This window comes from Anabas testudineus, chromosome 4, assembly GCF_900324465.2.
Source record: "Anabas testudineus chromosome 4, fAnaTes1.2, whole genome shotgun sequence".
NCBI lineage: Eukaryota > Metazoa > Chordata > Actinopteri > Anabantiformes > Anabantidae > Anabas > Anabas testudineus.
Window position 1 is genome coordinate 3306103 of NC_046613.1, and position 23033 is coordinate 3329135.

Consider the following 23033-nt stretch of genomic DNA (forward strand, 5'->3'; position numbering starts at 1 on the left):
GGCAAACAGACCAGGAGTGCCTCCGGACTGCGAAGCGGAAGCCGGCTGCCTGGAGCTGAGACCTGGAGGGCCAGCTGCGGAGTTGAGTCCTGGAGGACCGGCTGCGGAGCTGAGACCTGGAGGGCCGGCTGCGGAGCTGAGACCTGGAGGACCGGCTGCCGAGCTGAAACCCGGAGGACCGGCTGCCGAGCTGAAACCCGGAGGGCCGGCTGCCGAGCTGAAACCCGGAGGGCCGGCTGCGGAGCTGAAACCCGGAGGGCCGGCCGCGGAGCTGGGACCCGGAGTGCCGGCTGCGGAGCTGAGACCTGGAGTGCCGGCTGAGGAGCGCCGGGCTGATGCTCCGGCGGTGGCGTCTGGAGTGCCAGCTGAGGAGCGCCGGGCGGATGCTCCGGCGGCGGCGTCTGGAGTGCCGGCTGAGGAGCGGCGGGCGGATGCTCCGGCGGCAGGAACGGGACAGGCTGGAGAGGCGGCGATGACGGCGACCTTGGCGTCGACCCGCTCAGAGACAGGAGAGACGGCGACGACGACCTCTGCGTCGACCCGCCTGGAGCCAGGAGAGACGGCGACGACGACCTCTGCGTCGACCCGCCTGGAGCCAGGGCAGGAGTTGTTGTGGTGACCAGAGCAGCGGTGATTGCAGCAACCAGGGTAGCGGCGACCGTGGTGACAGCAACAGGATCAAGAACAGGAGCGAGGACCGGAGCTGTAGCAGGAGCCGAAGCTGAGGCAGTTGCGATGGCAGGAGCGGCTGCGACGACTGGAACTGTGACTGGAGCAGCTGCGACGACTGGAACTGTGACTGGAGCAGCTGCGACGACTGGAACTGTGACTGGAGCAGCTGCGACGACTGGAACTGTGACTGGAGCAGCTGCGACGACTGGAACTGTGACTGGAGCAGCTGCGACGACTGGAACTGTGACTGGAGCAGCTGCGACGACTGGAACTGTGACTGGAGCAGCTGCGGCGGCTGGAACTGTGACTGGAGCAGCTGCGGCGACTGGAACTGTGACTGGAGCAGCTGCGGCGGCTGGAACTGAGACTGGAGCAGGAACTGGGGCCGTGACTGAGACTGGAGCAGGAACTGGGGCCGTGACTGAGACTGGAGCAGGAACTGGGGCCGTGCTGACTGGAGCGGCCGTGGCATTCCGACGCCTCTGGCGGAACCGCCGCAGGTATCTGGATTGCAGGTAACTGATTGGTTTGGGGGCCATAACCAGACGTGTACCCCAGAAAGGTGAGTCCCGATAATCCTCTGGGTGTGCATAGTCCTCCTGCAGTGCTTCAGGGAAAAGCCCGTAATGATCAAGACGGGGAGGGAGGTTTGTGTGGCCGTAAAAAGGATCATAAGGATCCATGGCCGCGGTCTGGTCAGATCGTTCTGTCACAGTTTTAAGGGAGGGGGACGAGGCAGGAATTAATTGAAACAGGATTTTAATAGGAAACTACAAAAACAGGGAAACTAAGGTGGGTGTCAACAGACACTACAAAAGCAGGCAAAACACGAGGACAAAGTAACAACAGAAAACTACCCAGATGGCGGAGAACAAAGTAACAAAACAGGAACCAAAGTACAAAACCAAAAACCACTGCTCGATGGCAGTAAAACACTCACGGGAACAGGTAACAATGTCCAGAGTTCAGAGGGGGGAACATAGTCCAGGGAATCCAGAGAGGAAAGCACAAAATCCAGAGTCCAGGGTGGGAAGCAAGACAGGGCTGAGGAGGAGTGAGCAGGAGCAGGCAAGGTTGGGCAACAGTCAAGGAAGGCAACAGTCAAGGAAAGCAACAGGCAAGGAACCACAGGCTGGAGACAGGAAGGGAAACAAGAGGGGGGAATGACGACGATCTGACAGGGGAGGAAGGTCTGAGGAGAGCTTATGTAGTGTGAGGGGAACACAGGTGAGTCCAATATGCCGCTGATTGGCAAGAGCAGAGGGAGAGAACTGGCTGGTGGGCGGAGTCCAGAGGGAGAGTGAGGTGGAGCAGTGAGGGAAATCCTCAGCTTGGCCTGATGCCAGGCCGAAATCATGACAGTCGCAGCCTTCTAAGGTTGGGAGTGAACCAGGGTTTCTTGTTGTTGTATGTACGGAAGGTCTTGGTTTGTACACACATGTCCTCACAAAAGCTGATGTATGATTGATTGTATGTATGTATGATTGATGCTCAAACATCAATCTTCATGTTGTTGTTGTTGTTTTTCTTCTTGGACTTTATTAAATACTTGTCGTCATCACAGCAGCTGAATCCATTGGTGCGTCTCCAGGTGGAAAGAGGCGCCGCGTGCATTTTACGCACTCTGCACACTGGGACAGGATCAGTGAGGATGAGCCAGTTAGTGAGCTGCAGAGTTTCCTCCACATCACACACAGATCACAGGCTGATGTGGAACCAGCAGATCAGCTGTTCTCAGGATGAGTCCAGCTCCATCACAGCAGTCAGGACATTTTGATTCCTACTAAAATGACTAAAAACAGCTTCTGTTCATGGTGAAAACAAATGGCAGCACGTTGCAGTAACAATGGAATAAAATGACTTTTCCAGCATCATCTCAGTATCTTAGATAGATATACATATAAAATGGTGTTTGAGTGTGAAGTCTGTTGTAGCATGGGATCCTATGATGTGAACTGATCATCAGAATTTTTTATGTAGTGGGTTTCATCACAGAGAACTCAGGAAAAAACATATCTCCCAGCAAGAAGAAGGAAAACTAGTTGAAGGTATAGTGTCTGATCAAAGCTCATACGGGCTGGTTACTAATTAGGTGGGATGGAAATGTCCATTATACAATATCAGTAGCTGGTAGGTATCAGAAAGTAGGTGTTACATCAGTAACACATCATTTGTAGTTGATGTAGTTACATTTACATGTTACATAGTGAAGCCTTGTAAGTGAAGACTCTCTGTAACAAAGGATCCATGGAAATAAGTTTCATTTAAGAATAAAACACAATTCATGATGGCTCTGGGTTGACAGATAACTTTGTCTCATCCATATCCACTATATGGATATGAAGCCCACTGAGGGAGGTCACTCTACTGACAGCTACATATGACATGCCAGACTCAGAAATGTGTCCCAGTGAGACTACAGCTGATCTAGTTGTCACAGCTTGGACTTTATGTAAAGTTGCAAATGATCCATTCACTGTCTGTCGTATAGATCAAGCCTCCTACAGCTATTACTGACATTCCTTCAAAAGGTGCTCTGAGACCATAGACACTTCATCAATCACTCTCAGCATTTATAATCTCACATCTGGATCGGAGGTTTCAAGCTTCTTGGCAGTTTGAGAAGAGCATGTAGTGTAGTTGATGTCTTGTCTAAGGACACCTCAGCGAGTAGCCAGGAGGAACAGGGAACTGAACCACTCCCCCTGGAGTTCAGTAGACGACTACTCTACCACCTGAGCTGCTCCAAAAGTGTGATATACTCCCCGTCGGGGAATCGAACCCCGGTCTTCCGCGTGACAGGCGGAGATACTGTCCACTATACTAACGAGGAAGGATAAACCACAGCACCCAACGTGGGGCTCGAACCCACAACCCTGAGATTAAGAGTCTCATGCTCTACCGACTGAGCTAGCCGGGCTACTTCTGTTGTGTAGCCCTTCATGATTTCACTACATTCACTGATGTCGTCCATATTTGAGCTTTGAATGACCGTTTTCAGGTACTCTGATAGACCAGACTCCTTTTTCATGATATACAAAGATAGATACACCACACAAGAATAGACATTTAGAATCAAGCTCACATCAATGCATCAAGTATTGATGAGGGTTGTCGCCATTTACCCAGCAGTCTTTTGTATCACTGTACTGGACTCATTGATCACATTGAGACATTTTACAAACCCACTGAGTGTTAACTTGCATCTATCCAGGAGCTGCTACAAACTAAGGAAGGTGGTATCTGCAACCTGAGCTGAGACTTGTGAAACAACTCTTAGAGTGGTCTTTGCGATGCATTTGCACTTCTGTGACTTTCCTATAGTCTTCAGACTGTGTATGTGGATCAGGGAGCTCTGCTGATTGGAGCAATGTTGACACCAATTCAAAATGATTTCAGTGTTAATATGGCTGTTGTTTAGAGGCACACTTAGATTTGTGAACTTACTGATAAAATTCTGCCTGACAGCAGCTTATTTTTATCAGTAATGATTTTATCTTTAGAAATTGGCAGTATTTAGACACTATAGTGCACAAACTACTATGGATACACACCTCTTTCAATGGCTGCATGATAAATAGTTTATTAGATTGCAATCTCCATTCAAACCCACATGCAATCTCTTTCTTTCATCTCTCACCCTTTTGCTGTGAAGTGATGAGGTGAGCTTTGGCCATCGGTAGTTGGAGACACAGATGCTTATTTATTTTTCTCATTAAATGTTTCATTCAGCTTTAATAAGCAGAACTGACTGACTCAACAATAAGTGTCAGCTCACAACTCAGGCTAAAGGCAATTCACTTATGCGTTTATATCAATTACATTTATTGTCTGAGTGTCAGACAGTTGCTGTGAATTATTCTTCAGTCAAACAGAAGTAGATTTCATGTTTTTATTTAGTAAGTTAGTTAAATATCTGTTGAAGAGAACATGTGTTAGCACTGGATTCAATCTTTCTTGGTCTCTGCAGGATATACCAATGATCAATATCTCCACATTTATTATAGTTAATGTGATTTCAAACACAACAATACTTATATACTTATATTAAATATGCTGGACTTTGACATTGCATTTATAAATAGGGGAATGTGAATTAGATTTGACCTTCCCATTTCTACTTTATGTCACAGAGTGATACTTTACTAAGATACTAAGTACTGCTACTTACTGACATTTGAAAAATGTGTACTTACTGTTCAGGGTAGTAAAACAAAGAGAAAAGTTTCATATTAACAATACAGCTGTTTGGTTAAATTAAGTTGTTATTAATGAGGCTCTGTGGCGCAATGGATAGCGCATTGGACTTCTAGTTAAACAGTTGAGCTGATATTCAAAGGTTGTGGGTTCGAGTCCCACCAGAGTCACTTTTTTGCAGCCTGGTGGCTCAATGGGTAGATTGTTGACCTTAGATGCAGAAGGTTTGGGGTTCAAACCCTGTCACAGAAATCAGGTGGGTCTTGTGGAGCAAGACACTCCACACTAGCACCCACTGCTCCCCCCAGGGGGACGGGTTAAATGCAGAGGACCAATTTCATTGTAACATGTAAAGGTGACATATGACGATTAAAGGCTTTGTTCATCAAAGTGTAGAATGAGCTTCCTGTGGGCAGGAAAACTCACTGTCTGTTTGAAATCTTTTCAGAAAAACACATTATTTTATCTTTTTAGTTTAGGAAATAACAAATATCATGTTGTTTGTCAAACACTCTTTAACACTGAGCTCATCATAACCACGAGGTCACAATGTAACTGTAATGTACATGTTTCCATTTCTACTGTTGATTGAAATGAAATATTAATATTTTATTTTACCAATCACATTAGTCCCATTAATATATAGTTATGTTTCAGTATTTACATTTTATTGTAAAAAAAAAAAGATCAATTAATTTGAGGTAACAGGTGATGAATGAAAGAGTAGATATTTGTGTGAATCTATTTTTCTCCAACACATCATATTCTGCTGTTATTTCTGGGTTACATCACACTCCAGAGTCAATATATCATGTGTTGTTCAAAGGAAATGTTATAATATAATAATATATTTAATTTAGAACAATTTCAGATATTTCATTGACATATATGACACAAAATAATGAACAGTTTACAGTTTATTACATTTTCAGTTCAGTGCAGTTGTGTTCAGACACTTGACATCATAAGGTTCAGATCTCAAAGACCAGCAGCAGACAAAACACTGAGCAGGTTGGTTGGTCCACAGCTGCACTCAGTACAATACAGCTCTGAAGCTGAGGATCCCTGTAGAAAGGTCCAGAGACACAGAGACAGAGAGGAGGAAACACAACTATGGTAAGTTTAATGTGATCTAAAATAACTTCTTTATTACATTTGTCTTTGAATTTTTTAAGACCAGAATCTAGAATCAATAAAGTCCATAAATGACTTGTAGAATACAAAAACAGACTGACGTTACTGAAGTGATGAAGAATCTTCTTGGTGTGAGTTTCTCTCAGTTTAGTAGAAAAGAAGGAGTCGGTGGTGAAGATGAATGATGGAGAAGAGGAATACATATTCAGTAGAAGGACTTGTCCTTATGTCCTGTGATCAGTTCCTGGAAGATGTGGATGTTGTTGAAGTCCAAACAAAACCTGAAGAAAAACACAAACAACATGTTCTGTGTGAAAATAACAAATCAACAAGGTTCCTTGTCCAGAATTAAAATCTGAACACTGACACAATAAGAAAACCTCCAACTATTCTAATGTGGACTTATTACTTGAGTTGATGTTAGAGGCTGTAGATAGTGGATGTAGGTGGAGGATGACGGTGGTGCTGCATGATGGTGAAGGCAGCAGAGGGAGGGTGAAGGTGGTGCTGCATGATGTTAAAGGCAGAAGAGGAAGGATGGAGGTAGAGGGGGAGAATGAAGGTGGTGCTGTAGGATGTTAATAGCAGAGGCTGATGATGGAGTAGATGGTGTAGGTGGATGTTCCAGGAAGCAGAGAGTAAAGTCTGTTTACTTTTGCTTCTTTGTTCTTTTTCTTTCTGGATTCTGAGGCTCTGGTTCTCCTGAAACATCCACGTCATAAAGTGGAGGACAGACACCAACCTCGTCACTTTCTCCTTCTAGTTCACTTTATTTCAGGGATTTTAAAGATGATATTGCTGTTATTTCCTGTTTGATGTATATTTAACTCTATTTTCATGACACACAAATGGACGTGGTTCACTTCACTTTCCATCATTTCATTCAAATGTCTGCTCCACTATCTATCACTGGCTCATGCGTCCTGTCTGTGTGTTTCCACTCATTTAATAATCATAGAAATAAATAAATCTCATTTCACTTCGTCAGTCAGGACGTTTTGATTCCTACTAAAAACAAAACACCAGTTCCTCTAGAGAAACACTTTCTGTCCTGTCTGTTTTGTTTGTGGTTTTATGTTCATAATGTTATTGTCAGAACTAAAACACAGTATTTTGTATTGTGTCTTATGTCAGTATCAGTTTCTCACTGGATTAGGAGAGAATGTAATTACAGAGAGAGTCCAGCAGAGGACGCTCTAAACTACTGAGGTGCTCAGGTCACGTGGTTTCATTTCCTTCACTCAGTACATACAGGAGCTGCATCATTCTCATCAGCACCTCTCTTTACAGGTCTGAGTGCTTCCTACTGACTGTTCACGGTAATCTACAGTATGTGTCATCTGACGATGTATGTGTGTACAGGGGAGTATTTCTATTGTTTTGTATTTTTGTATTGTGAAGCAAAGGTTTCCTCTAAGCCAGTTTCTTCCTGTTACAGTACACAATAACAGCTTTTAGCTGTCTTTACAAAAACTGTACCAAACTGTACATTGTAGCTTCATTAAAGCTCTTTTAATTTTACAGTATAATATTGGCTACTGTGCTGCCAGTGTAATAGGAGCTGTGTAAATAGGAGCTGTGGTGTTGAAGGGTGGAGCAGCAGCTATGGGAACATTAACTTCAATTAACATTAACTTCAATTAAATCTTTTTTTTTTTTTTCAGCTTAAATAGAAATATTTGAAGACAGATGTTGATGTTGTGTTGAGTTGCTGAACAGTTGCAGAGACGTTTGTCAAGCTGCAATGTTGCTCAGTCATTGAAGTCAGCAACATGGAAACTACACGTACAAAGTAAAGAGCAGCTTTGAATACAACACTTGACTGATGCTGCAGAAAACAACTCAAGATCATTCAAGGTCAGTGTGTTTAGAAACGCTGCTGCAGCTTTGTCACTTGTTCTCTGACACAAGGAGAGGACACCAAAATGGACTGATCCACTCACAGAACATCAACATCTCCAACAGATTTACAAAGTCAACCATGATTCTTCACGGACTCTTTTAAAATGACTCCCAGTGAATCAACATTGAAATCAGTAGAACTTTATTAGGATTTCATGAACACGCCGAACATATCTGAACACATCTTTGATCAACATTTCACCAGAACTTTCTCTTTGTCTAAACTGTGTTTTCCTGCATCTTTGTATTGTTGACTATCAACAGCACATAGTGTGAAGTAAGTGGAGCGAGAGTGAAACCAAAGAGAAAATAGAAAAAGTCACGTTGTTTGTTGAAGCATCTTTAATACTGAGCTCATCAGAACCATGAGGTTACACTGGAACTGTAATATACATGTTTCACTTTCTACTTGTAGCCCACACATACAATTGCTTTGTTTCTGCTGCTGCTGTTGTATTTGTTTCAACGTTATCTCACACATTTAAACAAACATCTTACATGGGAGATGAAAAGACAGGAGGACCTACTCATTCATTAAATACCAGGATATGAGACTGACCAGTGAGAGCTATGATTTTGGCTACGGTGCCAAGATCTCTGTTTAGTCTGTTTATATAGCTACAATACAAATAAGCTGAAACTCCCATTAATTACCTGAGTTTAACTGTAACCCATAAATCACTCCATTCATGTCTGTGAAGACTTGAAGGAAACATAAAGGAAGATGAGACACATATACTCACAGAATAGAACATTTAATTATGGCAGTTTATACCTTTAAACCAGCCCCTTTGGAAAAGAACCATTTAATTGCATTTGAACACATAAAGTAAAGTCTGAATACCCGGGATTTTCTAAACACTTTATGGAACCATATCGTTGGATCTCCTGTGGTTCCTGTTTACCGTGTTCTGTCAGTACTCATAGTTCCTCACAGGTCAGGTTGCTTCTGAGTGGCCTTTTCAAATCTATCCAGCGATGTCCGCTCACTGTGATGAATCCTGAAGTCGTGTCCACTGGCACTAACCTCCACACAGTAACTGTTGCACTTCCCTCCTCCAGCCAGTTGAGGCGGTGTCCCCGGAGGTCTCTGTCTCTGTTTCCCTGACTTCCGGGGACAGGCCTTGGCTGATTGGAGTGGCAACAGGTGTGGGTTTTAGCAGGTGTTTGTTGTTAATCATTAGTTTGTCGTGTATTTAAGTCCATGTCTGTGTGTTTGTTATTTGCTAGTGTGTCAACCGTCTACCTCGTTTGTTTCCTGCCTCTTCCATTTACCTTTTCCCCGACCTCTAGCTTTGTTCTCCACGGTTTGTAAGTTTTGTTAGTCTAGTCAGTTTGTTTGCTCTGTAGTTTGTTCCAGCATTTTGCTGCGTTTTTTGTTTCTTCTAGGTCCAGCTTTGTATGTGTAGTATTAGGTTTTGTCCCAGCATTTGCTGTGGTTTTGTTTTCGTTTGTTAGTTCCAGCTTTTGCTGTGATTTAGATTTCTTTAGGATCGTGTTTAGCTGTGAGGGTTTTTGTTTATTATATATCCTAGTGAGTTCCTTATTTGCCTGCCTTTTGCAGTGTTCTTTAGTTTGATTCTCCTTTTGAGATTTTGGTTTGTTCTATTGATTTTGTTTGCATTACATCCGCTCTGTTCTGCATTTTTGTTATTATTTCTGTTAATAAATCTTGTGTGGGAAATCACTCTCTGTTGTTTTGCTGTCATTCTGCAACTGGGTCCGCTAGTTAGCTCGTTTGTAACAGAACACACTAGCCAGTATGGATCCAGCAGAACGGCAGCAATTACAGACTGTGATTCAGTCCCAAGGGGCCATGTTAGGCCACCTGCAGAACCAGACTGATGCTAATGTTTCAGCCCTAGCCTCAGTTAGTGCCGTTGCCGACCAGGCCTTGCTCCTGGCTAGTTCGCCATCCGCCGAGTGCAAATTGGCCCCACCCGAACGTTTCTTCGGGGACGCAACCAAGTGCAGTGCGTTTTTGGCTTCACTCAGACTGCTGTTTGAGCTCCAGCCAAATTCGTTTTCAACTGAACGGCGCAAGGTTGCGTACACTCTCTCTCTTCTCGGCGGTCGGGCTCATGAGTGGGGAATGGCTGAATGGGAGAAACAGGACGAGTGCTGTTCCTCCTTTAATAAGTTTGCAGAGGAACTGTCCTCCATTTTCAACCCTTGTGCACATCGCCGAGTAATGGCAGCGAGGCTTTTTCGCCTATCCCAGGGTTCTCAGTCCATTGTTGATTATACCATTGAGTTCCGCACCCTGGCTGCCTCAACAAATTGGAGGGAGGAAACACTCTGCGATAAATACTACGAGGGTCTCGCAGATAGTGTGAAAGACGAGTTGGCAGGACACGCTCTACCCACACGGCTGAAGGAACTAATCTCCTTGGCGGTGGCAACCGGACAACGCTTCACGGAGCGGCAGACGGAGCGGCATCTGGACAGGCGCTCTCGGGGACGTGCCGCTCCAGTTCTTTCACCAGTAGTATCGGGGGGTTCGTCTTCAGCGATGCTGCCGAGGCAAGGTGACCGACACCAGGCCACACCTCCTTCTCCTCCGCCAGTGGACCCAGGAGACCCAATGCAGCTGGACCGCACTCGTCTCCCTGCAGCTGAGAGACAGCGCCGACTGGTGGGAGCCCTCTGCCTCTACTGTGGGGAGCCAGGCCATCGCGTCAGACAGTGTCCGTTAAACGGCAGCACTCGTCAGTCAGCAGGGAGGCGCTGACGAGTTTCACTTCTCGTACGTCCTCCCGTCCTCGCCCAGTCCTGCGTGGGGAGCTTTTTGGGGCAAGTTCCTCATTCCAGCTGGACATATTCATCGATTCTGGCTCAGAGGGTAACTTCATTGATGACTGCTTGGTTCAGAAACTCAACATCAAGACAGTCGAGCTGAGGGATCCCATTGAGGTCAGAGCTCTGGACGATCACGTAATCCACCATATAAAACGAAGGACTGAGCCAGTCAAGTTGGTGGTTTCGGGCAACCACCAAGAAACCACGGAGTTCAACGTCATCTCCTGTACGTCCACTCCATTGTTGTTGGGTCTCCCTTGGCTCGTTTTACATGACCCTCACATCAGCTGGGCAGCTGGGAGGGTAAGGGGCTGGAGCACCTTTTGTTTGGCGAATTGTTTGCGCTCTGCTAACCCGCCTTCCGCCGCCAGGGCTGTGCCACCTCCCTCACCTGTCAACCTGTCCAGCATTCCTCCAGACTATCATGACCTCCAGGAGGTCTTTAGTAAGAGCCGGGCGACATCTCTGCCACCGCACCGCCCGTACGACTGTGCCATAGACCTCCTTCCTGGCACGACACCTCCTAGGGGACGGATATTCTCATTATCGAACCCAGAGAGACAGGCGATGGACACCTACATAAGGGACTCTCTGCAGGCCGGAATCATCAGACCGTCATCGTCGCCGGCTGGAGCAGGGTTCTTTTTTGTCGACAAGAAGGATAAGTCCCTGCGTCCCTGCATAGACTATCGTGGCCTGAACGACATCACTGTCAAAAATAAGTATCCTTTGCCACTCATCTCCTCCGCCTTTGAACTTTTGCAGGATGCTACTGTCTTTACGAAGCTTGATCTGCGTAACGCTTACCACTTGGTCCGAATAAGAGAGGGAGATGAGTGGAAAACGGCTTTCAACACACCCAGTGGCCATTACGAGTACTTGGTAATGCCGTTTGGCCTCACCAATGCACCCGCTGTCTTCCAGGCACTGGTTAATGACGTCCTCAGGGACATGATCAACTGCTTTGTGTTTGTTTACCTGGATGACATCCTGATCTACTCCCAGAACCTAAATCAACATGTCCAACACGTCAGGGCCGTACTGCTACGTTTGTTGGAAAACCGGCTTTTTGTCAAAGGTGAGAAGTGTGAATTCCACGTTCAGCACACGTCTTTTCTGGGGTTCATTCTGGAACCAGGAAAGTTATCCATGGATCCTGCCAAGGTGTCCGCGGTACGTGATTGGCCAACACCCAGGGACCGAAAGCAGCTCCAGCGCTTCCTTGGATTTGCAAACTTCTACCGTCGCTTCATCCGTGGATATAGCAAGGTTGCTGGTCCGCTTCACTCTCTCACCTCCTCCAAGGTACCGTTCATCTGGTCTTCGGCGGCTGAGGCTGCTTTTGTTCGTCTCAAGGGTTTGTTCACGTCGGCACCCATCCTGAACCTCCCCGATCCCAGGAGACAATTCATCGTGGAAGTGGACGCTTCCAGCACTGGGGTCGGGGCGGTCCTATCCCAGAGAGCCGATGACGACAACAAGGTGCACCCTTGTGCTTTCTTCTCCCGCCGTCTGTCTGATGCCGAGCGGAATTACGATGTCGGCAACCGAGAGCTACTGGCTGTGAAGTTAGCCTTAGAAGAATGGAGACATTGGTTGGAGGGGGCTAACCAGCCTTTCTTAGTTTGGACTGACCACCGCAACCTGGAGTACATCAAGACTGCCAGGAAACTCAACGCTCGCCAGTCTCGGTGGGCGTTGTTCTTTGCTCGCTTTGACTTTGTCCTTTCTTTTAGGCCCGGTTCCCGAAACGGCAAACCCGATGCGCTGTCCCGTCAATTCGAGGAGGGGGACCCGGACTCTGGTGATGACGTCATCGATCGCCACATCATCAGTCCCGTCAACGTCAGGTCCCTGCGGTGGGACATAGAAGAGAGGGTAAGGAACGCCTCTCATGCTAGTCCAGTTCCCCATGGTTGCCCCATGGGTCGCCTGTTTGTCCCCTTTGCTCTTCGTCCGCAGGTGCTTCGGTGGGGACATGACTCTAAACTGGCTTGTCATCCAGGCACGTTTCGCACTGCAGCGCTTGTAGCCCAGCGGTTCTGGTGGCCATCCCTCAAAGAGGATGTCAAACGCTACGTGGCTGCCTGCCGCACATGCGCTTGCAACAAAACCCCCCACCAAGCACCTGCAGGTTTGTTGAGACCCCTCCCTGTTCCATTGCGACCGTGGTCTCACATTTCCTTGGATTTTGTGACTGGTTTGCCTTCTTCTGGAGGTAAAACTGTGATTATGACAGTGGTGGACCGGTTCTCCAAACTGGTTCACATTGTGCCCCTGCCCAAGCTGCCGACTGCTAAGGAAACGGCCATGCTTCTGGTGGACCATGTCTTCAAGCTGCACGGGTTACCGGAGGACATTCTGTCGGATCGAGGTCCACAGTTTACGGCGGCGGCTTGGGCAGAGTTTTGTCAGGCACTCGGTGCCACTGTTAGTTTGTCTTCCGGTTTTCATCCTCAGACTAATGGACAGACGGAGCGGGTCAACCAGGACGTGGAGACTATGCTGCGGTGTATGGCCTCAACGCATCCATCCACCTGGTCACAGCAACTCTCATGGATTGAATACGCCCACAACTCCCTTCCGTCGTTTGCTCTGGGGTGTTCGCCGTTCGAGGCGGCGTACGGTTATCAGCCGCCGCTTTTCCCGGACCAGTCGGCTCAGGCCTCCGTGCCCTCCATCGCTGCTCTCATCCGACGGAGCCGATCTACATGGGACAGGGTACGCCGGTACCTCCTCAGGGGGCAGGAGAGGGCAGCCCAGCAGGCAAACAGGCGGCGAAGGCCTGCCCCTGCCTACGAGGTGGGGGATGAGGTCTGGCTCTCGACCAAGGACTTGCCTCTTAAGGTAGAAAGTCGTAAATTGTCCCCTCGTTTTGTTGGACCTTTTCGGATTATTAAGGTTGTTAATCCTGTTGCTGTTAAGCTGGCCCTCCCGGCCAGCATGAAGGTGCACCCTGTTTTCCATGTTTCTAGGTTACAGCCTGTCCGCCGGAGTCCTCTCGCGCCCTCCTCCGGCCTCCCTCCGCCCGCCCGGCTCGTTGACGGTGCCCCGGCCTACACTGTTCGGCGCCTTCTTCGGTCTCGTCGCCGGGGTCGGGGGCTCCAGTACCTTGTTGATTGGGAGGGGTATGGTCCGGAGGAGCGGTCCTGGATTCCTTCTCGCTTTGTCCTGGACCGTGCCCTGGTGCGGGCCTTCCACCGGGCCCACCCCGAGTTCCCCTCTTAGGTCGCCGGGGGGCGATTGTTGGGGGGGGGGCTCTGTTGCACTTCCCTCCTCCAGCCAGTTGAGGCGGTGTCCCCGGAGGTCTCTGTCTCTGTTTCCCTGACTTCCGGGGATAGGCCTTGGCTGATTGGAGTGGCAACAGGTGTGGGTTTTAGCAGGTGTTTGTTGTTAATCATTAGTTTGTCTTGTATTTAAGTCCATGTCTGTGTGTTTGTTATTTGCTAGTGTGTCAACCGTCTACCTCGTTTGTTTCCTGCCTCTTCCATTTACCTTTTCCCCGACCTCTAGCTTTGTTCTCCACGGTTTGTAAGTTTTGTTAGTCTAGTCAGTTTGTTTGCTCTGTAGTTTGTTCCAGCATTTTGCTGCGTTTTTTGTTTCTTCTAGGTCCAGCTTTGTATGTGTAGTATTAGGTTTTGTCCCAGCATTTGCTGTGGTTTTGTTTTCGTTTATTAGTGCCAGCTTCTGCTGTGATTTTGATTTCTTTAGGATCGTGTTTAGCTGTGAGGGTTTTTGTTTATTATATATCCTAGTGAGTTCCTTATTTGCCTGCCTTTTGCAGTGTTCTTTAGTTTGATTCTCCTTTTGAGATTTTGGTTTGTTCTATTGATTTTGTTTGCATTACATCCGCTCTGTTCTGCATTTTTGTTATTATTTCTGTTAATAAATCTTGTGTGGGAAATCACTCTCTGTTGTTTTGCTGTCATTCTGCAACTGGGTCCGCTAGTTAGCTCGTTTGTAACAGTAACAAGCTCTTTCACTTACCTGGCTCATTCTATAATTTAGGGTACATTTCATATCAACCAAAAAGTGAGTAAATCAGTGTTTTATTTTGATTGTTACACTAGACGTTTCTGTAATAGACCACGTTAATGTGCTAAAGTAATGTATTGCCAAGCTTAAGGCTTAATGACTTTTGAGATGTTTTATTGACAATAAACATTTTATTCATTTGTGTCAACTGTGTTATGGACAAATGTTGTGTCATGTAAAACATATGTAGTGTTACATGTCATGAATTAAGGGAAGGGGACGAGGTAGGTATGAACTGAAACAGGATTTATTAAGGAAAAACTACAAAAACAGAACTAAGGGGGGTGTCACAGAAACTACAAAAGGAGGCAGGAAACACGAATACAAAGTGAAATATCTAGTTTCATTTGAATGATTTCAGCTGTCTTCACCAGTAAAAAGCCTAAAATGCTACGAAAGATTCTTTCTTTTTTTTTTTTTTGCATAGATTATTGAGGTTTTCAATTTGTTTAGCAAAGTCTGATATGAAATCACCACAGACACTGAAAACAGAAACAGAGCTGTAGTATAAAAAACATCCACTCCTTATGTAGAAAAAAAGGCTCATTCTATGCTAAAGAAAACACAACTATAGTTATTTCCTTGTGATTTACAGTGTAATGAAAACTTAATTATGAATTCCATTTTCCATTTCTGCAAATAGATCCCTCTGAATCTTATGGACCTGCATGTTTTTGGAACAGAGAGACAACCAGAGGACCCACGCCAAGCAAACTCCACAATCAGATCAAACCCCAAACCTTCTTTCTGTGATGTCACCACACCATCATAACTACTGCTCCACAGTATCATATTACAGTATCTGTAGTACATGTAGCCTGAGGCCTTCCTCTGGTGCAATGACGATATCTTGACTCATTATTATTATAGTCGTGATTTACAAAATGACTTACTGCAGTTGTAGAGGCGGTTAAGTTTGGTTAGGTCACTGGCGCTGAACCCCATCCTCTGACCAATTACATCCATGAATTGGGGGATCTTGGTGACAATGGTGGGCTCAGAGCCAATGCTGAAGGACGTCTTGCTGTAGTGCATCACAGAGCCATAGTCATAAGGAACACCCAGAGCAGTGGACACTGTGTCATCATGTTTCTTAAAGTTGTTCTTCTTATCTGAAAAAGGCATAGCAATTACTGGATTTCAGTCTATGGATGATGCAACAATTATCTGTGTCTCATAGTGAGAGAAAATGTGTATAGACAGCCTAAGGAGCTAATAAAGCTGATTTCTTAATGTATTAGTTTACTGCATGAGTATACACCCGGGCTATTTTCCTAATATACATCACAGATGCAACTTTTATGCAACTCGGGTGATAACGTTCTCAAATATATGGGATTGTTTTAGATATTGAATATCCCATACCCTAATAAAGGAAATGTATGAATGTGTATAAAAATGTGCACGATAAATTTGTAATAACTGGCAAAAAAAGTTTTTTTTACACACAAATGTACTGTAAAAAAAACTACGCTAATGTCCAGAAAACCAATAGTTTGACTTTATATTTGGCTAATTCTCCATAAGAAGATGGGCCTTACATTGTCAGTGTAAATTAGAACTAAAAATGACCAAACAAAAACAGTTTTACTTAGTTTGTACTTGTTTCAAGAAAGGAAGGCTATTATAAAGTATAACCAAGAAATAGATTGAAGATCTAGATTTCTTTAAAAGATGTACACTATAGTCTCCTGAGACTGAAGACCTGGATCCAATCAGGGCTGAATATACAGTGGCCCAAGTGCACATCTGTCCAAGAAGACAAGCACTTAACAACTGTCCTTGAGAAACAGATGCTTCACTGCCCCTGAATTGGCTGCATTGTTAAATAAAACATGAGAGAAAGCTTCTAGGGTTGGCAAATCAGAAGGTCGCAGTGAACTTTAGATGACAGGAACCAAGTCTTGTGGTTTTTGAAGTGTTTAGATCCAAGCAAAGGACAAACAGTACAAAGCTCAGAGATAGAGCTCATAAAAATTTGCCTTCCTAACACTATCAGTGATGCATGGAGGAGGCAATGTGACAATCTGGAGATGCTCTGTTAAAGGGAGAGTTGGTTTTCTGCATTTTGTGCAAGGCCTTCTCAATCAACATACTAATCTACCCTGACGAGGCATATGATTCCCTCTGGGCAACAAGTGATTAGTGGTAACTTCATTTTGCGGCAAGGTTGTGTAAGACCTATCTGAAGAAACAAAGTAGCTGCTGGAATACTTTCTTTGACAGCTTTCACAAAAAGTCAGGAATTCTTTACCAGCTTGGAAGTTGTATACTATACTATTGTCAAGTGAATCCACCCAAGACAGCAGCATACTGATAACAAAACCATAAAAGAAACAAAATGGAATCTTACCTTAATTCCTTCATAGATCCCTGCTATAAATTTAAGGCTCATTAAAGATGTAGATGAAATTGCAGTAATATGTTACACAGCACATCTGTCTTCACCGAGCTGCACAGTATATGTCAGAATGATGATTGTGAAACAAATGATGGAGGATGTCAAAGAGTGCAATGTTTAGCTGCTGTGGCTAAATGTCTATGAAAGTAAGAAGACAGAATTTTGTCTGCTGGAAAATGAAGCTCAGAGTGTAAAGCAGTAATTCAAAGATTTACTCATCAGTATTACCAGGTTCAATTTGATCCCACATGATGTCGACATAATCATCGCGGTCAGCTCTGGACTGCTCGTGCCAGAAGCCCAGAGCATGCAGGAATTCGTGCTCAACAGTTCCTAGACGATCACAGTTACTACCAATAGACAGCTGCTGTTTTCCCACATGCTGGTTGCCTACAGAGGAGAAACATCTGCAGAGAGGAAGAGTGAGATCTAAGTCTGTCTACACAGTCTTCAAAGACCTGGACAAAAAGATGATATTCACATGATAAGACTCTTTTAATTGCTTTGCTAACATGGTGTCCAGCAGCCTTTACTGTCTGTAGCCACATCCTAGTCTTAAAGTAGATAATGTTAATGTAGAAGAAATGTGATCTATCATGCTAATTCCAATCAGAGCTCTGTGTGCAGTATTTAGATTGGCTGGAGACTTTTTAAAGAGTTATGAGAAGTAACAAATACATGGACTACTTTTTAGCATCACCTTAAGACAGGATACTCCTAATGTTTGGAATATTCCTCAGATGGAAGTAAGTTCTAGCGATTTCTTTTACGTATGGGGTAAAGAAGATATCAAAGATAACTCAACACAATGGAAATTTATAGAGTGCTCTCCTAATAATATTACCTAAGGAAGACATATACGTGAAAAGACTCGCTCTAAGTGTTCCTCTGTACAGCCAGCACAATGTGTAGTGGGTGGGAGGGATCTGTACTATGACTCTAAATTCAGACTGGAAATCTTCATACTGGTTATTCCAGTGCAGGTGGTAACATAATTGTTTTGAATCTACTTTTTCAATTATTTTAGAGATAAAAGGCAGATTGGATATTGGTCTATTATTGGCTAAATCCCCTCAAGTTTTGAGTAGAGGTTTGACTACAGTGATCTTAAAAGCCCCTGGTACATAGCCTGTTACTAAAGAAGTAAAGACAGATCTAATCTAATATGGACATGCTGATGAAGGTAAAACATCTTTGAGCAGTTTAGCCAGGGTAGGGTCTAAGAGATTATTTACTTATTTAAATTACTAAATTTAATTACTAAATTTAATGACACTTACTAACATGATCTGAAGCAGTCATAATAAGAATAATGTCTTACAAGTGAATCTAGAGCTGTACATCCAAATTCATCAATACCAGTTGCAGGGAGGATTTCATATTTTTTTCTTAAAATGTTATGAACTTAATTTGTAAAAGAAATTCATCAGTGAATATATAATATTCAGTAAAATATGATGGAATTAATTCCTTAAATTTAGTAACACCATTTTCATCTAGTGTAGTTGAATTTCTGTTGAAGCCTATTGCAGGATTCAATAATTAAAAAACAAACAAACAAACAATTAATCAATATCTTAAATATCAAGGTATAATTTGAATTTTCTCTGAAAAAGCTTGTGATTGGATTGTGATTGCAGTTTAGCTGTATAAAATTTTCAGGAGGTGTTGCAATGCAAAGTTAGGTGATAATATTCTCTAGGCTAATGATTATACATATGTGACCTTTTTCATGTTACACACAATAATTTTGCTGGTTATCTATATGATAACATTAGTTTGTGTTTAAAGATTTGCTGGATGCTGCTCACCCGCTGCCGTTAAACACAGAGATGTAGTTCTCCTCTCCTTTCCATGGTTTGAAGTCAATGCAGGTCTTCAGTCTGTACTGGTCGAACGCCTTCAGTATCACTCCCTTTGCATTCATTTCTACATGTAACAAAGCAAAGGACAAATGAAAATAAAGAAGCATCCTAATAACATGATCAGTCCTGAGAATGGGGGTTTCTATAGCACTGTGTCTTACCCAGACTGTCCTCCAAGTAGTAGGGGACAGTTGTTGGCCAGCGATACTTGTCTCCTAGGATAATGTTTCTGGTGAATGGCTGATGGGGATGAAGAGAGCAACAGATACAATAAGAGATGGACAAAGGAGAAACAGAACACTTGAACTAGCTCACATTAAGTCAATTATATAACTGTATCCATGTATTTTCTAATTTGTTAGCCTTGTCAAGCAGATAGATGAGATGTTCTCAAAGATAGTGATATCAGAAGACATCACCAGCTGTAAACTGGCTGTTGTATTAAACTATGTATTAAACTAATCTAATTGGGGAATTGGAAGCATTCAGTGTTTGTTGGTCTGGAGGTTTCTAACGTCAATTGGATTTTTACATGATTAAAAAACGTTATGTAAATGAAAAAGTATAAGTGTGCAAATATTTAGGCACACAGTACAACCCCCAAATATTCAGATATCAACAGTTTTTGCTCTCTGCACATACTTCTTCCAGTTTGATATCTCCCTCCAGCAGGTCCAGCCCAGCTCCTTTTAAAAGAAAAATTGTACTGGTTGATAAAAATCCTTAGACACATAGAAGAAAGAAGATAAAGCATCTACAGACCTTCATTAATGTCGACAATGTCCCAGTCACGACCTTCATCAACGTCAATTTCTGTAGAAAGAACAATCAGTAATAATGGGATTTATTAGAGAAACTAAAATAACACAATAATCAGATTGTATCAGTACTTGAGAAATTATGTTATTTCATAATCTCCAGTACCACAGTAACAATGCTAAATGTGTTATACATATATTAAAGCATTACCTTTAAATGCAAAAATGATACTTATACTAAGATTTCAAATAACCCCAAGTGTCTGTTTCTGCATGGTAACCTTTCAGTCAAAGTACTTCATATAGACATCATTATTTTGTTTGTTTTTTGTTTTTTTGCTGAATGCTGAAGACATATTGATTTGTAGAGAGACAGTGTACATTATTAAACATTTCTGTAAATGTACCAGGCTGGATTTGAGACCAACAGATGGATATGCGGTCAATGTTTTGTTAGGACCACACCTTTTATCATTTTTAAGACCCAAAGCTGAAGCAAACAAAAGTCATTTAGAGTTATTATTGTTAAAAAAAAAAGAATAAGACACACCTGAGTAACAACAAACACTTATCTTACTCACCTGTTTCACTTGATAGCCTGGCTGCTGTCTATAAAGCACATGTGAAGGGACAGTAACAAAATTAAACGGTGAAATTATTTATGTATTAGTAAAACTAAAGGAACTGATATTCTACCTTCATTCCTATAAGAGACAACAAAAAGGCAGTGCAGATTTTTTAGCACACAATATTTTGCATCTACTTCATATGTGCATATGTTGCACTTACCAATCCCAAACCAAAGAGCAGAACTAGAAAACTGTGTAACATGATTCCAGCTGCAGAAACACACTCAGTGGAAGACAAGTGTTTGTTCTGCACTATATAGCTGAAACTGTGAAAAACTGCAACTGGATGTTGTTCATTAGGTGTGAAATGATGACAAAATTAAAACAAGATTGACATCTGATATTAAAAAAATTCCGTTTTTTTTCACAGTTTAAGATGTTGCCACGCAAGACCAGTTGATGAGGTTAGATAAAACCTTATGCAAAACAAGTGTGTCTCCTTTATGATGTAAATGCTTTTGCTTGCTTTGTTCTTTTTTTCTTTTTCTGTAGACTGACATAAAAGCAAGCTATGGTTAATAAATAATAAAGAAATAATAAATTATTCGAAACGCTTGTCACCTTAAGAATTGCCTGGACAGGTTAACAGTCTATCTCAAGACTGATATAAAGAGACATTCACACACACAGTCACACCTATGGGCATGCATGCCTTTGGACACAAATGTCACAGAGACATTGAGTACAATAACGTGTCTGCATGTGTGCACACATATTACTGTACTCAATTGTAGTCAATATTACAGCTTTAAACTGACTGCTTAGAGTCATCACCAAAAAAACACCAACCGTTTCCAGTGAGAATAGAATAAAAGGTATTGTGTTTAAGGAAGGTTGAAGAACCTGACTACACATATAATCTGACATGCTGACAAGCCTTAATTCACTAGTTATCTTGATAAGCCTGTGTAGAGCTGTACTCAACGCTCAGTATTGGTGGATGCTGGAATGGTCACATCTGCTCTGCATTCTGAGCATAAACAATACAAAAACCAAAACCAACTAACCACAAAAAAACAGGAACTTTGCACCTTGCAAACAACCTCAGAAAAACAAGCATCTTTGAGTGATATCTGCAGCACAAGTTAAAAATGCATGGGTGACCTAGCGAGTGTTTTGATGTCTGCACATCATTTACATGATCTCAGCTATCTGAAAGGGTGGCAAACATGGTTTGTTTCTGGTGTATGTTCAGGAAATCAATTTGTCTGACAATGCCATGCTGTTTAACAACATCATTTAATCTAACGGCATATTAGCAAACACACAGGAAGAGTCTAATATTCCAATACGCCTGCTGCTGCATGTCTGCAACATCTGCATCTGGGGAAAAGGTTGTGAGAGCGCAGTTAGAGAAACAGGAAATGAAGATCCTGTTTTAGCAGCCGCCTTTGTGACCACGGTCTCTGCTGCGTTGCCTAGAGATACTGGATCTGTGACAAATGGTGTGAATGGCTTTGTAAGTCTAGTTAGTGCAGTCTGGAGAACCAGCTTCAAGTGAGTCAATGTTCTTCTGTGTCGGTCCAAGTCACTTTCAGTGCCTCTCACATCATTTAGGATCCACTGTTCAGGATGGATTCAAATTGAAATCATTCTTTTTCCATGTGTTTCACAACAATGTGTGCCAAAGCCAATCACAGTAGCTACACTACTACTACTACACTTTCTTATGATATCACTATGTAATATATTAACTAGTGTAAAACTGAACTGTTACCATCCTCCCTGGTGTTTTACCATTGAGCAAACATTTAATACCTGAATCTCCTCCTCTGAAACATATCCACTCTGATTCTGGTTTATGTCAGTTGGGCAAAATTAACATCACAGAAACGTAATTTATTCAACCATGATGTTTTATGGTTGTACCCTTACTGTCCCTTAATGTGTTAGCTGTTGATTAGTAACTTGATTACTTCCCAACTGTCATAATAATGTTGTTTTACTAATCTTTATTATCATATATTCTTCTGTGTGTATTTCAGTGCTTAACTACGTCAGCATACTTTGAGCTACAGAAACAGTTCAGCAAATGTCAGCAGTGTTTTTGAAGTTTCTGCAACTTTCAGCAATTCTTCAGGAATAAATTTACCATTAGAGCATTCACAGTACAGGAAATGCTTTTTTTTTACTCAATTGTTGTTGTTTGTACGATCTGCATCATTGCTAATAGTGTGAGTATGGAGCAGAGACAGTGTGGCTGTGTTGTGTTTGTCTTCCTGTTTGTTTGTTGCACAAATGTGCAGGACATCCGTGGGACAAAGAGCCGGTTCAGCTCCAGGTCTGATCGATGTGGAAGGTACAGCTTTAGTAATGCTCCATAGAATTTTTCAGCATTTTTTTTTTTGGATGGTGGAATCAGGACAGCAGGCTTATCATGTGCTTAGCATTTGAACAAACCCCATCTGATCCAGCAGTTGTTCTGTTGGCCATAGACAAACCTACATGTACTGTAGCTGCAGAGTCACCCAAGCACATGAGCTCATACTCTGGTGTTTCTGGTCTGCACTATTTGTCAGTCAAAGCGTTCATCCACACATTTTCACTTTCTGGTGTTGTGTCCTCTAGCTGTTACATGGGACGATTCGTCTCTATGTCTCTTGACTAGTTCTTACACATGTATGAACACAGGTAGACCACA

The 23033-nt window shown here is 43.4% G+C and overlaps 1 protein-coding gene, 1 long non-coding RNA gene and 3 other non-coding genes across 5 annotated transcripts; 1 reads left to right on the top strand and 4 right to left on the bottom strand.

Annotated features, from left to right (window-relative positions):
* Nucleotides 1-3433: 3433 nt before the first annotated feature.
* On the bottom strand, nt 3434-3505 carry trnad-guc. The gene has a single exon. It is a non-coding gene; the product is annotated as a tRNA-Asp (tRNA).
* Nucleotides 3506-3519: 14 nt separating this feature from the next.
* trnak-cuu lies at nt 3520-3592 on the bottom strand. The gene has a single exon. It is a non-coding gene; the product is annotated as a tRNA-Lys (tRNA).
* Nucleotides 3593-4947: 1355 nt separating this feature from the next.
* trnar-ucu lies at nt 4948-5039 on the top strand. Its single transcript is given in 2 exon segments — nt 4948-4984; nt 5004-5039. It is a non-coding gene; the product is annotated as a tRNA-Arg (tRNA).
* Nucleotides 5040-14945: 9906 nt separating this feature from the next.
* Nucleotides 14946-19179, bottom strand: LOC113152424 (meprin A subunit beta-like). The gene is made up of 5 exons (XM_026345668.1): nt 19167-19179; nt 18952-19069; nt 17369-17547; nt 15633-15851; nt 14946-14974 (listed from the first exon to the last, which is right to left on the bottom strand). The coding sequence occupies exons 2-5, from the start codon at nt 19065-19067 to the stop codon at nt 14946-14948; spliced, it is 543 nt and encodes a 180-aa protein (XP_026201453.1). The 5' UTR covers nt 19068-19069; nt 19167-19179.
* A 13-nt stretch (nt 19180-19192) lies between these two features.
* On the bottom strand, nt 19193-20604 carry LOC113152700. The gene is made up of 5 exons (XR_003297914.1): nt 20553-20604; nt 20345-20372; nt 19768-19818; nt 19648-19691; nt 19193-19245 (listed from the first exon to the last, which is right to left on the bottom strand). It is a non-coding gene; the product is annotated as an uncharacterized LOC113152700 (long non-coding RNA).
* Between the last annotated feature and the right edge of the window lie 2429 nt (nt 20605-23033).